The following is a 19,648-nucleotide window of genomic DNA, read 5'->3' on the forward strand; positions in this document are numbered from 1 at the left end:
CACTAGTCTGGCAGGTTGGTCACTAGTCAGGCAAATGGGTCATTAGTCAGGCAGGTAGGTCACTAGTTAGGCAGATGGGTCACTAGTCAGGCAGGTAGGTCACTAGTCAGGCAGATAGGACACTAGTAAGGCAGGTAGGTCACTATTCAGACAGGTAGGTCACTAGTAAGACAGGTAGGTCACTAGTAAGGCAGGTAGGTCACTAGTAAGGCAGGTTGGTCACTAGTAAGGCAGTAAGGTCACTAGTAAGACAGGTAGGTCACTAGTCAGGCAGGTAGGTCACTAGTCAGGCAGTTAGGTCACTAGTAAGGCAGGTAGGTCACTAGTAAGGCAGGTTGGTCACTAGTAAGGCAGTAAGGTCACTAGTAAGACAGGTAGGTCACTAGTAAGGCAGGTAGGTCACTAGTCAGGCAGATAGGTCACTAGTCAGGCAGGTAGGTCACTAGTAAGGCAGGTTGGTCACTAGTAAGGCAGTAAGGTCACTAGTAAGACAGGTAGGTCACTAGTAAGGCAGGTAGGTCACTAGTCAGGCAGATAGGTCACTAGTCAGGCAGGTAGGTCACTAGTCAGGCAGTTAGGTCACTAGTTAGGCAGGTAGATCACCAGTCAGGCAGGTAGGTCATTTGGCACATTGTTGAAACCCACATGCACAACCAGCATCATAAACAGGGTGATTCTGGAATTCTAAGCCACATCCTGAGTGGAAATCTGAATAGTGAATTGCCTCGCTTTAAGATGACAGGGAACCAAGCCCCATATCAGGAAACAGTAATCCAATAACAACCAACATAAGAAAATCTGAGGGAAGAACCAAACATTAACAATAATAACAAGCACAACAAACAACAGTGTGATTTCTTGGGTTTATTATATACATATGTACACTGCAGTCACTGGAGCTGTGGTCAAACTGCCTGAGCTAACGTGGATGGTGTGAGGTCGATGTTGGGGGTGGTGGCTGTGTCATTGCTGGGTGCGGCGAGGGGGGTTGCGGCCGAGAACAGCGTGTCCATGGCCCCCATCAGCTCCAGCAGGTCCTTCATGTACAGCATCTCGTAGCCCAGCACCTCCTTCAGCTGACCCAGCTGGTGGTCCAGCTCCGTCCCTTGACCAATCTGGTCCGAGTACAAGTCTGCAACACCAGCGGAACACATGCTAGTGGGGAGCTAGAGATCAACTGGTCATTAGAAGTAAATGTTGATTTACTCTGCATTCTGTAATTATTCACCTGTAACCATAACGCTTGTAAATAAATACTATCAGCATGAATACTGATCTGCACCACTGGAGCATGATGACAATCATCAACCATTGGCACACAGCTAACATAGCCACCCAATCATTATTTGACAATTTTTGCACTTGGCCGCTATGCAGCCATCTTATATTAAAATCCTAATTTTGTCACTGATGAATCCTGAGGCAGAGGGTGTGAACCCTACTATTTTGTCAGACACCTCACATATTACCTGAGCTCTTGGCCAAGTCACTTTGTTATTATGCACACACCCCATTTTTTCAAAATCTCCCTCAGTTTGTCATCTCTTACAACAAACATAGTGTACTTGGAAATTTATTATCTAGTCCAATTACAGCCCATTCCTTTCACAAACAGTTTCTAACTGAGTCATCAGAACCAATATTTACAAACGCGAGTGAGCGAGAATGTGGTCGAGAGAGAGCAGAATGTAGAAATATTTCAGTTATATAAAAGCATGTCACTTCTGTGAAACCCACTAGCATGGGTTATTTAAAACAATAACAATCTTGGTTCTCAGGCACCATCATCAAATCACACAATAACCTTAAGAGACAGGCTGTTTTGGTTGGTTGGATTGTTGTTTAATGCCACACTCAGCAATACTCCAGCTATATGACAGCTGTCTGTAAATAATCAACAGACAATCCAGTGATTGAAATCATGAACATCGATCCACACAATGGGGATCGATGACATGCATCAACCAAGTCAGCGAGCCTGACCACCCGATCCCGTTAGTCGCCTCTTACGACAAGCAAAGTCGCCTTTTATGACAAGCATGGGTTGCTGAAGACCTGTTCTACCCCAGATCTTCACGGGTTCAATGCAGAAATGGCATTTTAGATGAGGAAATGGCTCTAAAATGTTCCCTTGGGTGAATTTTTACAACCTTATCTGAAGTATTCCTATGGCAACCACCACAGCCTGTCCTGCAGTCAAGACTTACCAATGAGGAGATTGGCGACATCCGTGAGTGTGTGGGCAAACCTCTGGTCTGTGATGTGTCTGTAACAGATCAGTACAGTAAGTGGTGAAGTGCAGTCTTGCCCATCTCGAACTGATTGTGGTTCTTTAAAGTAACAATAACTTCAAGTCTCGTAATCCTATAAACAGACCCACATACCAGGTTCATTACATCTATGAACATGCTACACTGTCGCCATCTTTGCCACTTGGCGATGTACCTTCTCCTATAGCTGGTCAAAGACAGGACACCACAACAAAATTGTCTGCAAATCTATTTCGAAATGTTTTATGTTATTGATTATTATACAAATAATAACTCTCAGCAAGGTCAATATGCGAAAAAAAGAATCCTCAGACCCAACCCATGAGGTGGTTTGATTGCTGAAGAAATCGGGTCCGAGGGTCCTTGTTTTTGTATTGACCTTGTCAAGAGTAATCATTTGTTTACGAAGCCTCAAAACTGTCCTCTGTTTCATTACAGTATCTTAGCGGCAGACAGTCAAATGTTAGTACCAGACACTATCTTGTTTTCTAGCAGATGAGTAAATATCCATGATATGACAGGTCAATACTGATCATGTGACAAGTCGATATTCGAGGTCAATGTCATTCAGGTGATATGGGGGTCTACATCGAAATGCATTGTCTTGTCACATCGTAAGGGTTAACCAATGGAATTGCAAGATTTTTAATGGAGTAATAACAATTTCTCTTATTGAACACATAGTGTTACCTCCTGATGAACTTCATGATAATCTTGAGGTAGGAGTGAGGTCGACCTGCCAGTGCTGCACGCAGCGCTCCGCGGCGGATCAGCTCCTGGATCACGCTCACTGTGATCTCCGGCCTGTTAAACAGCGTCAGCTTTGGCTGCAACAATACCGCTGAACTTCAACATCCATACTTCATCATAACAATGATTATCACAGGAACTATATTAAAGTCTAAGTTTAGACAATTAAATCCCAGATAAACATGAAGTGTGCTCAAACAAAATGACATAGGGGCCTCACTGGACGTCAGTCTGGCAATCAATCCTTTCAGCCCTTTCATGGCTGTTGTTTTCAATACATATTTGTTCTTAGAAAGTTAATATTCAATTCATTAAAAGTAGTTTTCTGTTGTTCATCTGAAATTTTAGAAAACAGCCTCTTTAACAAAGTCAAGGAGATTGTTAGATAACACGTAGTCATGGCCCTTGTCTCCAGTATTCTCACATTGAAAGCTGCGTCCAGGGCTTTAGAATACTGGAACTTCCTGAAGTAGACGTCATACTTGGCCAGGTGCTCCCTCCTCTTGTGCTCCACCACCAGGTCGCCCTGCACACAACATCACAATGTAAGGCTCTGTATGCACACAACATCACAATGTAAGGCTCTGTATGTACACAACATCACAATGTAAGGCTCTGTATGCACACAACATCACAATGTAAGGCTCTGTATGTACACAACATCACAATGTAAGGCTCCGTATGTAGACAACATCACAATGTAAGGCTCTGTATGTACACAACATCACAATGTAAGGCTCTGTATGTACACAACATCACAATGTAAGGCTCTGTATGTACACAACATCACAATGTAAGGCTCCGTATGTACACAACATCACAATGTAAGGCTCCGTATGCACACAACATCACAATGTAAGGCTCCGTATGCACACAACATCACAATGTAAGGCTCTGTATGTACACAACATCACAACTAAGCTCTGTATGTACACAACATCACAATGCAAGGCTCCGTATGTACACAACATCACAATGTAAGGCTCTGTATGCACACAACATCACAATGTAAGGCTCTGTATGTACACAACATCACAATGTAAGGCTCTGTATGTACACAACATCACAATGTAAGGCTCTGTATGTACACAACATCACAATGCAAGGCTCTGTATGTACACAACATCACAATGCAAGGCTCCGTATGTACACAACATTACAATGCAAGGCTCTGTATGTACACAACATCACAATGTAAGGCTCTGTATGTACACAACATCACAATGTAAGGCTCTGTATGTACACAACATCACAATGTAAGGCTCCGTATGTACACAACATCACAATGTAAGGCTCTGTATGTACACAACATCACAATGTAAGGCTCCGTATGTACACAACATCACAATGTAAGGCTCTGTATGTACACAACATCACAATGTAAGGCTCCGTATGTACACAACATCACAATGTAAGGCTCTGTATGTACACAACATCACAATGTAAGGCTCCGTATGTACACAACATCACAATGTAAGGCTCTGTATGTACACAACATCACACTGTAAGGCTCCATGTACACAACATCACAATGTAAGGCTCCGTATGTACACAACATCACAATGTAAGGCTCCGTATGTACACAACATCACAATGTAAGGCTCTGTATGTACACAACATCACAATGTAAGGCTCCGTATGTACACAACATCACACTGTAAGGCTCTGTATGTACACAACATCACAATGTAAGGCTCCGTATGTACACAACATCACAATGTAAGGCTCTGTATGTACACAACATCACAATGTAAGGCTCTGTATGTACACAACATCACAATGTAAGGCTCTGTATGTACACAACATCACAATGCAAGGCTCTGTATGTACACAACATCACACTGTAAGGCTCTGTATGTACACAACATCACAATGTAAGGCTCCGTATGTACACAACATCACAATGTAAGGCTCTGTATGTACACAACATCACAATGTAAGGCTCTGTATGTACACAACATCACAATGTAAGGCTCCGTATGTACACAACATCACAATGCAAGGCTCTGTATGTACACAACATCACAATGTAAGGCTCTGTATGTACACAACATCACAATGTAAGGCTCTGTATGTACACAACATCACAATGCAAGGCTCCGTATGTACACAACATCACAATGTAAGGCTCTGTATGTACACAACATCACAATGTAAGGCTCTGTATGTACACAACATCACAATGTAAGGCTCTGTATGTACACAACATCACAATGTAAGGCTCCGTGTATGTACACAACATCACAATGTAAGGCTCCGTATGTACACAACATCACAATGTAAGGCTCCGTATGTACACAACATCACAATGCAAGGCTCTGTATGTACACAACATCACAATGTAAGGCTCTGTATGTACACAACATCACAATGTAAGGCTCTGTATGTACACAACATCACAATGTAAGGCTCCGTGTATGTACACAACATCACTATGTAAGGCTCCGTATGTACACAACATCACAATGTAAGGCTCCGTATGTACACAACATCACAATGCAAGGCTCTGTATGTACACAACATCACAATGTAAGGCTCTGTATGTACACAACATCACTATGTAAGGCTCCGTGTATGTACACAACATCACAATGTAAGGCTCTGTATGTACACAACATCACAATGTAAGGCTCTGTATGTACACAACATCACAATGCAAGGCTCCGTGTATGTACACAACATCACAATGTAAGGCTCCGTGTATGTACACAACATCACAATGTAAGGCTCTGTATGTACACAACATCACAATGTAAGGCTCCGTGTATGTACACAACATCACTATGTAAGGCTCTGTATGTACACAACATCACAATGTAAGGCTCCGTATGTACACAACATCACAATGCAAGGCTCTGTATGTACACAACATCACAATGTAAGGCTCTGTATGTACACAACATCACTATGTAAGGCTCCGTGTATGTACACAACATCACAATGTAAGGCTCTGTATGTACACAACATCACAATGTAAGGCTCTGTATGTACACAACATCACAATGTAAGGCTCTGTATGTACACAACATCACAATGTAAGGCTCCGTGTATGTACACAACATCACAATGTAAGGCTCCGTGTATGTACACAACATCACTATGTAAGGCTCTGTATGTACACAACATCACAATGTAAGGCTCCGTGTATGTACACAACATCACAATGTAAGGCTCTGTATGTACACAAAATCACAATGTAAGGCTCCGTGTATGTACACAACATCACTATGTAAGGCTCTGTATGTACACAACATCACAATGCAAGGCTCTGTATGTACACAACATCACAATGTAAGGCTCTGTATGTACACAACATCACAATGTAAGGCTCCGTGTATGTACACAACATCACTATGTAAGGCTCTGTATGTACACAACATCACAATGTAAGGCTCCGTGTATGTACACAACATCACTATGTAAGGCTGTTGTTTAAAACTGCACTCTGCAATATTTCGGGTGTATGACAGCCTCTAGTCTGATCATACAACATATCATATACTGGATTACAGGATATACATGATATCACACAATGGTTACAGGATATCCCTGATATCATATACTGGCTTACAGGACACACATGATATCATTCACTGGTTACAGGATATACCCGATATTATACACTGGTTACAAGATATACCTGATACATGTTACACTATATACCTGATATCATGCACTGGTTACAGGGTATACCTGATATCATGCACTTGTTACAGGATAAACCTGATATCATACACTGGTTACAGGATATCCCTGATATCATATACTGGCTTACGGGACACAACTGATATATACTGGTTAGAGGGTATACCTGATAAAGATTACAGGATATACCTGATAAAGATTACAGGATATACCTCATAAAGGTTACAGGATATACCTGATATCATACACTGGTTATAGGGTATACCTGATATCATATACTGGTTAGAGGATATACCTGATAAAGGTTACAGGATATACCTGATATCATGCACTGGTTACAGGGTATACCTGATATCATATATTGGTTAGAGGATGTACCTCATATCATACACAGGTTACAGGATATACCTGATATCATGCACTTGTTACAGGATAAACCTGATATCATACACTGGTTACAAAGATATCCCTGATATCATATACTGGCTTACGGGACACACCTGATATATACTGGTTAGAGGATATACCTGATAAAGATTACAGGATATACCTGATAAAGATTACAGGATATACCTGATAAAGGTTACAGGATATACCTGACATCATACACTGGTTATAGGGTATACCTGATATCATATACTGGTTAGAGGATATACCTGATAAAGGTAACAGGATATACCTGATATCATGCACTGGTGACAGGATATATCTGATATTATACGCTGGTTACAGGATATACCTGATATAGGTTACAGGATATACCGGTACCTCATATACTGGCTTATAGTTTCTACAGTTCTCAGGCTAGATCGGTACTCCACCACATGGAAGATGCACAGAGATTTTACTACACTTCTAACACTAAATTAGGACAAAGTATGTTTGAAGCCATCTTCACATTGGCATAAACATGAAAAAAGGACCATTATCACTTGATTATCTCCACAGCTTCATTACCCTCAAGCAGACATTAGATAACCTGATTCAATAAATCAGAATCAGTCATTCAGGAACTACAGCCAGCTCAGGTTCATCAACTCTGATCAAAGCCAGCTACATGGAAGGTGAGGTAAGGTGAGGTGAGGTGAGGTGGTGAGGTGAGGTGAAATTGGGTTTAACGTTGCGTCCAAGATTATTGCACTTCTATAGCGACAAGCATGCATGTGTGTGTGTGTGGCTGCTTGTACTAGTCCAGACTGATGCCGATTTATAGTGCTAGCTCACTGAGATACCATGCCGCAGTTTAACATGAATACCCCACCCAGACACAGTATACTGACTCCGAGCCAACCAGTCCTTGTTTCAGCCCCTTAATGCTGAGCGCCAGACAGGGTAACAACACTGTACAAGAACCATCTTTTAACGTCTTTTGGAATGACGCGCTACATGGAAGGAATGTCTAACCACACTCCGCACACACACACTTTGCGCAACAACAGTCAAGTGTCAAAGATCAACAGTTATGGGTCTTTTCTTTGTTGTAATACGCCAGTCAACAATAATCCAATATTCACGGCAGTCTAAAGTCTGGGCCAAGCAAACCAGTGGTTGATATTGTGAGCACCATCTCATGACATGAGGGTATGTTGGCACACAATCAACCAAGTCAGCGACCTTGTAAAGTTCATCTTATTTAGTCGTCTTGCAATAAATAGACTGCTTGGGACCACGTCTAATGCAGGTCCCCATGTGGTCTCACAGATACATAAATAGTTACTGCAAAGATACTGATGATCTCATATATTCAACACATCAAACAAGATTACTGAACTACAAAATGTTGAAATCTTGCCACATAAAGCTTTAAATTTGTGTTCTCATAATCCACATTAATATCTACAAAATATACCGTAATACGTTCATATTTCACTCATTAAGGTTATTGGTGTAAGTATATTCCCAGTTTATTGTCATTAAATATCACTAACTGATATATATCTGATTACTGGAACCACATGTCCTAAAACATTTATAGTAGTAGCTCTTCATAAAATCCCTTTCAAAAACTTCTGCTCTTGCTGATGACGCAGTGCAAGAACAGAGTTGTCTCCCATGGACTGTTGTCTGTTCTTGTGGATGTTCTGCTGTTCTGCTGGTGCAAACACATCTAATGCATTACAGCTTCAGCAAACATGCTTCAGCTTCAGTTACCAAGAGGTTCATCTTTTAGTGGCTCACAAAGTGAAAATGAAAGGGCTTATATTATTTTCCTTTAATGCATTTTTTTGTGTCCAAAAGTTTGATTTAAGGGCAGAATAACTTTCGAATGCAAAAACTTCAACAAAAAAGAAGATTCTGTTTTAAGCTCCACCATGGAAGCTTTGATTTTACCAGAATTTTACCAATATTATTAATTATTAATATTTTGCCAATGTCAGAACTTTCTTCACCTTCATTTAACTTGAAGCGTAATTTCAGGGAAAACACATCACGTTTGTTACCCTAACCTAGGAAATCTCTACCAAAGCCTAGTGCATGTATTCTGCTACAGCCACATGTCAGAAATTGAGTGGAATTGATAATCCGATATGTCCTAGAAACAAGACCAGATCTTAATCTGTGAATGAATGGAGATATTTGTGCTTTGTTCAGCGTGCTGTTTAAGTACATGATTAACATGCATGAGTTGGTTGTACAGTTGTTGCTGCATACTTTCCCTAATGTGCACGTGCACATGCAAACAGCTCAGGGAACATGTGTACCGTGCATCACTCATGGGCGACTCACACAGTGTCCTCATGGCAAACCACAGAGTTCTTGCATATCGCCTTATATACAAGTCTTTGAATGGCATTTCAAAGCGATACACACAAGGAAGAGAATTTATGAACGTCAATTTCTTAATTATTAGGAATGCAAAGATTAGAGTATCCTACACCTTCATCAGGGTTTTATAGATGTGATCTTCTTTATTATGAGGAGTATATACTTACACCTTCATCAGGGTTTTATAGATGTGATCTTCTTTATTATGAGGAGTATATACTTACTCCTTCATCAGGGTTTTATAGATGTGATCTTCTTAATTATGAGGAGTATATACTTACTCCTTCATCAGGGTTTTATAGATGTGATCTTCTTAATTATGAGGAGTATATACTTACTCCTTCATCAGGGTTTTATAGATGTGATCTTCTTTATTATGTGGAGTATATACTTACTCCTTCATCAGGGTTTTATAGATGTGATCTTCTTTATTATGTGGAGTATATACTTACTCCTTCATCAGGGTTTTATAGATGTGATCTTCTTTATTATGAGGAGTATATACTTACTCCTTCATCAGGGTTTTATAGATGTGATCTTCTTTATTATGAGGAGTATATATACTTACTCCTTCATCAGGGTTTTATAGATGTGATCTTCTTTATTATGAGGAGTATATACTTACTCCTTCATCAGGGTTTTATAGATGTGATCTTCTTTATTATGAGGAGTATATACTTACTCCTTCATCAGGGTTTTATAGATGTGATCTTCTTTATTATGTGGAGTATATACTTACTCCTTCATCAGGGTTTTATAGATGTGATCTTCTTTATTATGAGGAGTATATACTTACTCCTTCATCAGGGTTTTATGGATGTGATCTTCTTTATTATGAGGAGTATATACTTACTCCTTCATCAGGGTTTTATAGATGTGATCTTCTTTATTATGAGGAGTATATACTTACTCCTTCATCAGGGTTTTATAGATGTGATCTTCTTTATTATGTGGAGTATATACTTACTCCTTCATCAGGGTTTTATAGATGTGATCTTCTTTATTATGAGGAGTATATACTTACTCCTTCATCAGGGTTTTATAGATGTGATCTTCTTTATTATGAGGAGTATATACTTACTCCTTCATCACTCTGAAACGTTGTGTTCCTCATAATAAAGAAGATGACATCCGTAAATCCCTGATGAGGTGAGGTGGGGTGGGGTGGGGTGGGGTGGGGTGAGGTGAGGTGAGGTGAGGTGAGGTGAGGTGAGGTGAGGTGAGGTGAGGTGAGGTGAGGTGAGGTGATGTGGGGTGGGGTGGGGTGGGGTGGGGTGGGGTGAGGTGAGGTGGGGTGATGTGTGGTGGGGTGGGGTGGGGTGGGGTGAGGTGATGTTTGGTGGGGTGAGGTGAGGTGAGGTGATGTGAGGTGATGTGGGATTGGCTGAGTTGATGTGGGGTGAGGTGAGGTGAGGTGAGGTGAGGTGAGGTGAAATGGGGTTTAACGTTGCGTCCAAGATTATTGCACTTATAGAGAGACGTGCATGTACGTGTTTGTGTTTGTGTGGCTGCTTGTACAAGTCCGGACTGATGCCGATTTATAGTGCTAGCTCACTGAGATACCATGCCACAGTTTAACATGAATACCCCACACAGACACAGTATACCGACTTCGAGCCGACCAATCCTTGTTTTAGCCCCTTAATGCCGAGCGCCAGACAGGGTAACAACAAGTACCGTCTTTTAATGTCTTTTCGTATGACGCGACCGGGGATCGAACCCCAGACCTTCCGCTATCCGAGCGGATGCTCTACCACTAGACCATGGAGGCGGTCAAGTCCCTGATGAAGGATTAAGTATATACTCCAATCTATGTGTTCCTCATAATAAAGAAATTGACACCTATTAATTCTCTTCATTATCTTATATACAGATAATAAAACTCGGCTGTTGAACCATGGGTGCTCAGGTTTGTGTGAAAATTATCAATAGTTTTCATAGGAAAGTGCACTCAGACCCAAGAATAGCCATTGAAATGGATCAACTCTGAACGCCGAAGACCTGGGTTCGATTCCCGACATGGGTACAATGTGTGAAGCCCATTTCTGGTGTCTCCCGCTGTGATATTGCTGGAATATTGCTAAAAGCAGCGTAAAACCTCACTCACTCACTGAACAGTCTTTTGCAGCTCAAGCCTCAGACTAGACAACAAATAAACACAGGACTACATTTCATTTCTGATGGTTTGACGTACAACGTAAACATGAAAAGGGGGAGGTAAGTTACAGTGAGCTCCCAGGATGCAATAGATAGGAAATGGCCTGATAATCCCAAGTAATAGATCACGTCAGGAAGTGCCAAGTTCATCCCTTCACTCCTCTGAAGACGAGTTTCAACAAAGATCAATGCCAAGAACTCAGGTGTCCTGTCAATCCTGATGAAACTGAAATACTCACACTCTGGTTAAGTAAACTCTGTTTTCTATACGTAATCACTGAGATTTTGTTGCACATAAAGAATGTAAAAAAATATTCAATGATACGATGTAGTTCATGAAAAACTGCATTCCATGAGAGCAGGAATACAACCACTCAAGATGACAAAAAAAAAGTTTTCTGTTTTCCTTTCTATTTGTTTTGTGTGAAGCAAGCCAGTGCCAAGGAAACGCTTCAGTGACAAACAATTAACACTCATACATTCTGTACAGTGCTTCCTGAACGTAAACCCATCTGAGAACAGTTTCTCACCGGCTTTTGCTGCTTCCTGATTTCCAAAAATCAAGCTGTTCTTACCATTTCAATAAACTCTGATTACCTCCAACCCAAACACCCTTACCATCCTTTAGACACCACATTCCCATAGTACAATTTGACAACACTGTATCACCTTCTATCTCTAACATCGACATGATCAAGGGAATCTGTGTTGTTCTGTTGTTTGTATAAACACCAATTCCCATGCACCGTGCTGTTTCCGGTTATCAAATTTACATACATGTCACTGTGGTATGACAAACATGTTTTATGTCATGGGCTTATGTCATGGGTACATGCTTATGCAAAATGATAATAGGCTGTAATATGTTTCAAAAAGGGGAGGTTCGCACCCCTGCACTCTTCCTCTGGATCCGCAACGCCCATGTCCAGTGATGTGTATCTTCAACTACGGATATCTTCTGTTCTGGTTCGGTGAAGATGTGATTTCCCACACGTATTATGACCAAATAATTTCCTGTTTTTGTGTAATCACTGTTTCAACAGCTAGTGAATTCTTTATTTCGTACAGATGAAGGCATCTGCTACTGATGTGTTAAACCATTTCACTGGCTGGTTACTTCATAGTATACTGTTTCGATGTACTATGCCCCGATGGCCTACATCTGTTCTACATAAAAAATTGAAGAGTCTGAACAACAAATAAATGTACTGTCACATGACACCCTGATCAAACTCTGATTATGTTAAACTGAACACAACTAACCTACCGGCACACTCGAGTCTGCAACTACAACGAAACGCACAGAATAGCCAATGTTTGCCCCGATGGAGGTCAGACCAAGGACATGACTACCACATGCACCACATGATCGACAGTTCTCGAGGCAACAACGTCCAAATCAACTTCTACGTTTCAACTACACTGTGATACCGCAACATCATGCATGTTTTAGCCATCATCACATCAAAGATGGATTTCCCTTTGTTCCAAAATTAAACATCTGACAATGATGACAATGATTTACACTGTCATTAATCACTTTCTTCTAATTATGTCATTTCCCATTAGGTAAGACTAAACACAAATCTATTTCTGCATCCCATAAAAACAATACCATTTCCCGGGGTAATAACCATTTTAGAAGCTGTGGTATCAATGAAGCGAGAATTGTTGTATGGATTTCAACTTCTTTTTTCTCTCAATGCTATTTTGTGCTACATCTTCCCAAGGCAAGGGCGTTAAAAGTTCAGTTCCCATCCTTGCCGAATTAAACTGGAATTTGGGGGTTCAATCGGGTTTTTGGGTTCCAGTGGCTGATATGAGTAATGTCCCTTCTATGTCCTTCATATTGACCAATCAGATTCCACCTATGATATCACTTGCATTTGCTTCAAACAAAATATCGGTGCCCTGTCAAGATGATCTGATCGATAATCAAGATCTATTTTGTAATAAAACAGGTCTTACCCAGCAAAAAATATTTGTTGACGGCAAGTCGGCGTTACACATTGTTTGCAAATCCTGCAGTTGACCTAAATCTGCACGTTGAAATCATTATTGCCTACAAACCGGGTGTCTTGTTTGTTACGCGATTTTGATAGGACTATGCATAAACTCAGGAATTCCTGCCTCGTTCTGCAAGGGTGGAAACTAGACTTTTATACCATTTGCTTCTGGAATGCTAGTACCTTTATGAGATAAGTGACCAACACCAGGGTAGGAGAGGGTCATTGAAGGCTCCATCCCTTCATCATATGCCTCCCTGTGAGTTGTTCTTGTTAATCTCTGAGTATATGAAATCTTAGATATATAACCATGTTGTACCCAGTTGTTGATCACTTGCTTCCAACTGTTCAAGCATCTGTACCGAAACATTGAGACAAGGAAGAAGTTGAAGGCAACATACTCCACACAAACAGTGTCATCTAAGGCTGGCCTGAGAGTCTCCGCTCCGCATGTCAAGTGCATGTATTACTAGGCCCAAGACACCTCACTCTGCATGACAAGGGCATGCATTACTGGGCCCAAGACACCCCACTCTGCATGACAAGTGCATGTATTACTAGGTCCAAGACATCCCACTCTGCATGACAAGTGCATGTATTACTAGGCCCAAGACACCCCACTCTGCATGACAAGTGCATGTATTACTAGGCCCAAGACTCCCCACTCTGCATGACAAGTGCATGTATTACTAGGCCCAAGACTCCTCACTCTGCATGACAAGTGCATGTATTATTGGGCCCAAGACACCCCACTCTACATGACAAGTGCATGTATTACTAGGCCCAAGACTCCCCACTCTACATGACAAGTGCATGTATTACTAGGCCCAAGACACCCCACTCTACATGACAAGTGCATGTATTACTGGGCCCGAAACACCCCACTCTACATGACAAGTGCATGTATTACTGGGCCCAAGACTCCCCACTCTGCATGACAAGTGCATGTATTACTAGGCCCAAGACACCCCACTCTACATGACAAGTGCATGGATTACTGGGCCCGAAACACCCCACTTTGCATGACAAGTGCATGTATTACTGGGCCCAAGACTCCCCACTCTGCGTGACAAGTGCATGTATTACTAGGCCCAAGACACCCCACTCTGCATGACAAGTGCATGTATTACTGGGTCGGAAACACCCCACTCTACATGACAAGTGCATGTATTACTAGGCCCAAGACTCCCCACTCTGCATGACAAGTACATGTATTACTGGGCCCAAGACACCCCACTCTACATGACAAGTGCATGTATTACTAGGCCCAAGACACCCCACTCTGCATGACAAGTGCATGTATTACTAGGACCAAGACTCCCCACTCTGCATGACAAGTGCATGTATTACTAGGCCCAAGACACCCCACTCTGCATGACAAGTGCATGTATTACTGGGCCCAAGACTCCCCACTCTGCATGACAAGTGCATGTATTACTAGGCCCAAGACACCCCACTCTACATGACAAGTGCATGGATTACTAGGCCCAAGACTCCCCACTCTGCATGACAAGTGCATGTATTACTGGGCCCGAGACACCCCACTCTGCATGACAAGTGCATGTATTACTAGGCCCAAGACACCCCACTCTACATGACAAGTGCATGTATTACTGGGCCCAAGACACCCCACTCTGCATGACAAGTGCATGTATTACTAGGCCCAAGACTCCCCACTCTGCATGACAAGTGCATGTATTACTAGGCCCAAGACTCCCCACTCTGCATGACAAGTGCATGTATTACTAGGCCCAAGACACCCCACTCTACATGACAAGTGCATGTATTACTGGGCCCAAGACACCCCACTCTGCATGACAAGTGCATGTATTACTAGGCCCAAGACTCCCCACTCTGCATGACAAGTGCATGTATTACTAGGCCCAAGACACCCCACTCTACATGACAAGTGCATGTATTACTAGGCCCAAGACACCCCACTCTACATGACAAGTGCATGTATTACTAGGCCCAAGACTCCCCACTCTGCATGACAAGTGCATGTATTACTGGGTCGGAAACACCCCACTCTGCATGACAAGTGCATGTATTACTGGGCCCAAGACACCTCACTCTTCATGACAAGTGCATGTATTACTGGGTCGGAAACACCCCATTCTGCATGACAAGTGCATGTATTACTGGACCCAAGACACCTCACTCTGTCATGTCAGGTATTGCTGGCCTAATACAACATAAAACTTCCCACTGACCCCCAGGAAAACACTGTACTTAGGTTTGTCACAGTTTTAACAGTACATGACAAATTTGTGTCCCGCAATGTTCAACCCTGATTTCTAGTCACTGCACCGACAACTCCTTAATTCAAATACAAATGACGAAACTGTGTATGTCAGCAGGACTGACTGAACCATGACCCACAATACCAAGCAGACTACATCCTTGAGAAAGATGAGATGTTTTATATACATTCCTCCCTCAATATCATCTACTGTACGCATACACTGTGGGAATAAATCTACAGTTTCATTTGATAAGGCCGTTCAAGTTGTTCTTCATTTCAAAGACCTCACATAAATAACGTGCGCATTATGACAGCATGAGAAACTAGCGCAAAATATGTCCATCATTTCATAATTTTCCAACTTCTGTCACAATCATTGCTTTCTGTAGATACTATCACATCTGACAATGTGTTTCTAATTTCAAGGTCTATGTGCAGAAGTCGCTATCAGCACCCAACACGCAACAATACCAATGTATTTAATACAAGTGTATGTCAAATATTTCAGAATATTTGCAGAAAAGCAAACACGTAAGTCTTAATATGCAACCTATGCTGCACCATATAGAGAACCATTGGGAAAAAGAGCCATTTAACATTGTTTGGGCGTTGTGATCAATCATGTAGAACCATTTAAGATTTTTGGGATAGCCAAAGGAGCTGCACCTGAAACACCGGTCTGTTTCATGAAATGACTATTTGCAAAAAGTACAGATTCTTGCCCATTCCTGGAACCATCACCATTTCATTATGGTGCTAATAACGTGCTTGACATGTCGAGCACGTCACCTTAATCCCCTTTCCTACAAATTACAACAAAGTAATTTACAGAGTTTGCTGTGCTTTGATGCCAGTGTAATTTTCTCGGTGAAACCTTTTAATAATGTAATCTAGAGCATCACTGAATGATTCAATTTAAACAGTTTTGACACACAGTGTGTTATAAGGGGTTGTGTGAATGACGAGACGTAGGTCACCTGACCCGAGACACAAGCTGAGTGACACAGAGCTAGCTCCGGGGCAGGAGACACCAATTATTGTTGTCCATTGTGACAATGTGAGAGTGAGCGAATATTATTTTATTTCATTGCATCACAAAGTGTCAGCTGAAAATGGGAGGAAAGAAGTTATACACTTGACGTTCATGAGTATGAGTGTGGTGCTGACAAACCAGGGATTAAAGTCAGGGATTCAAACCAGAAATCATCAGAATGAAGAACCACATACTACGGTGGACAGGGCCTGAATGTGTGAGTCTCTGTGGACAGGGCCTGAATTTGTGAGTCTTAGTGGACAGAGCCTGAATGTGTGAGTCTTGGTCGACAGGGCTTGAATGTGTGAGTCTCAGTGGACAGGGCCTGAATGTGTGAGTCTTGGTCGACAGGGCCTGAATGTGTGAGTCTTGGTCGACAGGGCCTGAATGTGTGAGTCTCAATGGACAGGGCCTGAATGTATGAGTCTCAGTGGACAGGCCCTGAATGTGTGAGTCTTGGTCGACAGGGCCTGAATGTATGAGTCTCAGTGGATAGGGCCTGAATGTGTGAGTCTCAGCGGACAGGGCCTGAATGTGTGAGTCTCAGTGGACAGGGCCTGAATGTGTGAGTCTCAGTGGACAGGGCCTGAATGTGTGAGTCTTGGTGGACAAGACCTGAATGTGTGTGTCTCAGTGGACAGGGCTTGAATCTGTGAGGCCAATGTGATCACCTGCAAGAATAAGAAAGAGCTGTAGCTCACCTGGTGTGGCATGTGGGTTTTCCCAGCCAGTGTGTAGCGGAAGGAGGCTTTCTTCTTCTTCTTGACCAACACTTCCCCTTCATCTTTCTTCCTCTTTTTGATAGAGAGAAGACCATCGGCCATCCCAACCACCAGCAGGCTGTCATCAGGCTGTGGAGACAACAGACACATTAATCCATACAGGCAACAGACACATTAGTCCATACAGGCAACAGACACATTAGTCCATACAGTGAACAGACACATTAACTCATATGGACAACAGGCACATCAGTCCATACCGACCACAGACACATTGATCCATACCGACAACAGACACATTAGTCCATACAGTGAACAGACACATTAGTTCATACAGGCAACAGACACATTAACCCATACAGTGAACAGACACATTTCTCTGTACAGTTGACAGACACATTAACTCATATGGACAACAGACACATTAATCCATACAGGCAACAGACACATTAATCCATACCGACCACAGACACATTGGTCCATACCGACAACAGACACATTAATCCATACAGGCAGCAGACACATTTCCCTGTACAGTTAACAGACACATTAATCCATTGTCTACAGACACATTAATGCATTGTCAACAGACACATGATTCCATTGTCAACAGACACAATCCACGGTACATTTGACATATTAATCCATACCCACAACATACACACTACACTATACATATCCACCAAAGATATGGCATCTTTTGGAGTTCAAACGAATGAGGTAATGTTTTGGGTTTGACAAAGTAACCTCGAATCCCCAACATTTTGAAAAGAGCTCCTGCCGATACTTCACTGAAATGAAACAATGCAGTTTTGGACACACACCCCCCAACCCCAACCCCAACCCCAACCCCCCCCCCCAACCCCAACCCCCCCCAACCCCAAACCCCCTCCAGCCCCCAGCCCCCAGCCTCCAGCCCCCACAAGACAGCTTCTCTTCCAGGCCCTGTGCCCCACAATGAGGGGGGGCACTTGTTATCTGTAAGTGTGTATCCTACACAAGCAACTACTGTACATCATGTGGCAACACTCAGACTGGTAGGCTGGTACAGGTAATCAAGTTAAAAAATGCAGTTCAAATCAAATACATTCTTCACTAGGTTAAAGACGGACAACTGAGACAACTGACACAACCTTCACGACAGGCCCTGTGAAGGTCCAGGTTAGAGTTGGTCTTCAGCCTTCAGCAACCCATGCTTGTCATAAGAGGCGAAAGCTGGTCCAGGTAGTCAGGCTTCCTGACCTGGTTGATGCTTGTCATCATATCCCAATTGATGGACCCCATGATGTCAATCACTGGATCGTCCAGTTCAGAGTCAAGTATTTACAGACCGCTGTCACACAGCTATAACATTGTTGAGTGCAGCGGTTACCAAACAAACAAACATAACAGGTGCCTTGTCTCTGAAAGTAAACTATTAAACAAATACATATGATCAGTATTCTTGGATTGGAATATCAATACAAAGGTCATATTTCCCAATGGGTTTTTCTGTTTTTGACCAATGTTCACTTATAATTAACAAAGCATTAGTTGACAACATGAGCTCGCGAATACCCACACTGTAAGGTTAATATTAGGATATTTGGGGCTACAACAATGATGTTGTTTCTACAAAATGAGATGTTTGTTTCCTGGAGTGTGTTGACACACCTGCCACACATAAATAACAACAGTCTTACCTAGCTCTCACTCACAGGTAATAAATCATGTCCTGTTCACAATGCTCTGACCTTCCATAACTACATTTAGTTACATACATGTATATTTGTTGGATGCTTGCATAAGTACAGCAGGGCAAGAGCCCTTTGCAGACAGTGATCTACTATTGTAAATGTGATCTTTTCACCTGCAACTACAGGTGATAACATCCCTTGTACAAGCGTTTGTTTGTTTGTTGTTCAACGTTGCACTCAGCAATATTCCAGTTATAGGCAGCGGTCTGTAAATAACCATATCTGGACCAGACAATCCAGTGATTGACATCAGGAGCATCGATCCACGCAATTGGGATATGATGACAAGCATCAACCAAATCAGCGAGCCTGACCATC

At 42.2% G+C, this 19,648-nt stretch overlaps 1 protein-coding gene across 1 annotated transcript in view; it reads right to left on the reverse strand.

Annotated features, from left to right (window-relative positions):
- Positions 1-863: 863 nt before the first annotated feature.
- Positions 864-19,648, reverse strand: part of LOC139462845 (U3 small nucleolar RNA-associated protein 15 homolog) — a 125,570-nt gene continuing 106,785 nt past the window's right edge. Inside the window, exons 9-13 of the mRNA XM_071244542.1 lie at positions 17,574-17,723; positions 3,445-3,546; positions 2,961-3,097; positions 2,208-2,266; positions 864-1,132 (exon numbers count right to left, since the gene is read on the reverse strand). Of these exons, the coding sequence (XP_071100643.1) occupies positions 906-1,132; positions 2,208-2,266; positions 2,961-3,097; positions 3,445-3,546; positions 17,574-17,723 (675 nt within the window). The 3' untranslated portion in view covers positions 864-905. The remainder of the gene's footprint in view (positions 1,133-2,207; positions 2,267-2,960; positions 3,098-3,444; positions 3,547-17,573; positions 17,724-19,648) is intronic.

This window comes from Haliotis cracherodii, unplaced genomic scaffold (assembly GCF_022045235.1).
Source record: "Haliotis cracherodii isolate W230 unplaced genomic scaffold, xgHalCrac1.p SCAF_1, whole genome shotgun sequence".
NCBI classification, from domain to species: Eukaryota; Metazoa; Mollusca; class Gastropoda; order Lepetellida; family Haliotidae; genus Haliotis; species Haliotis cracherodii.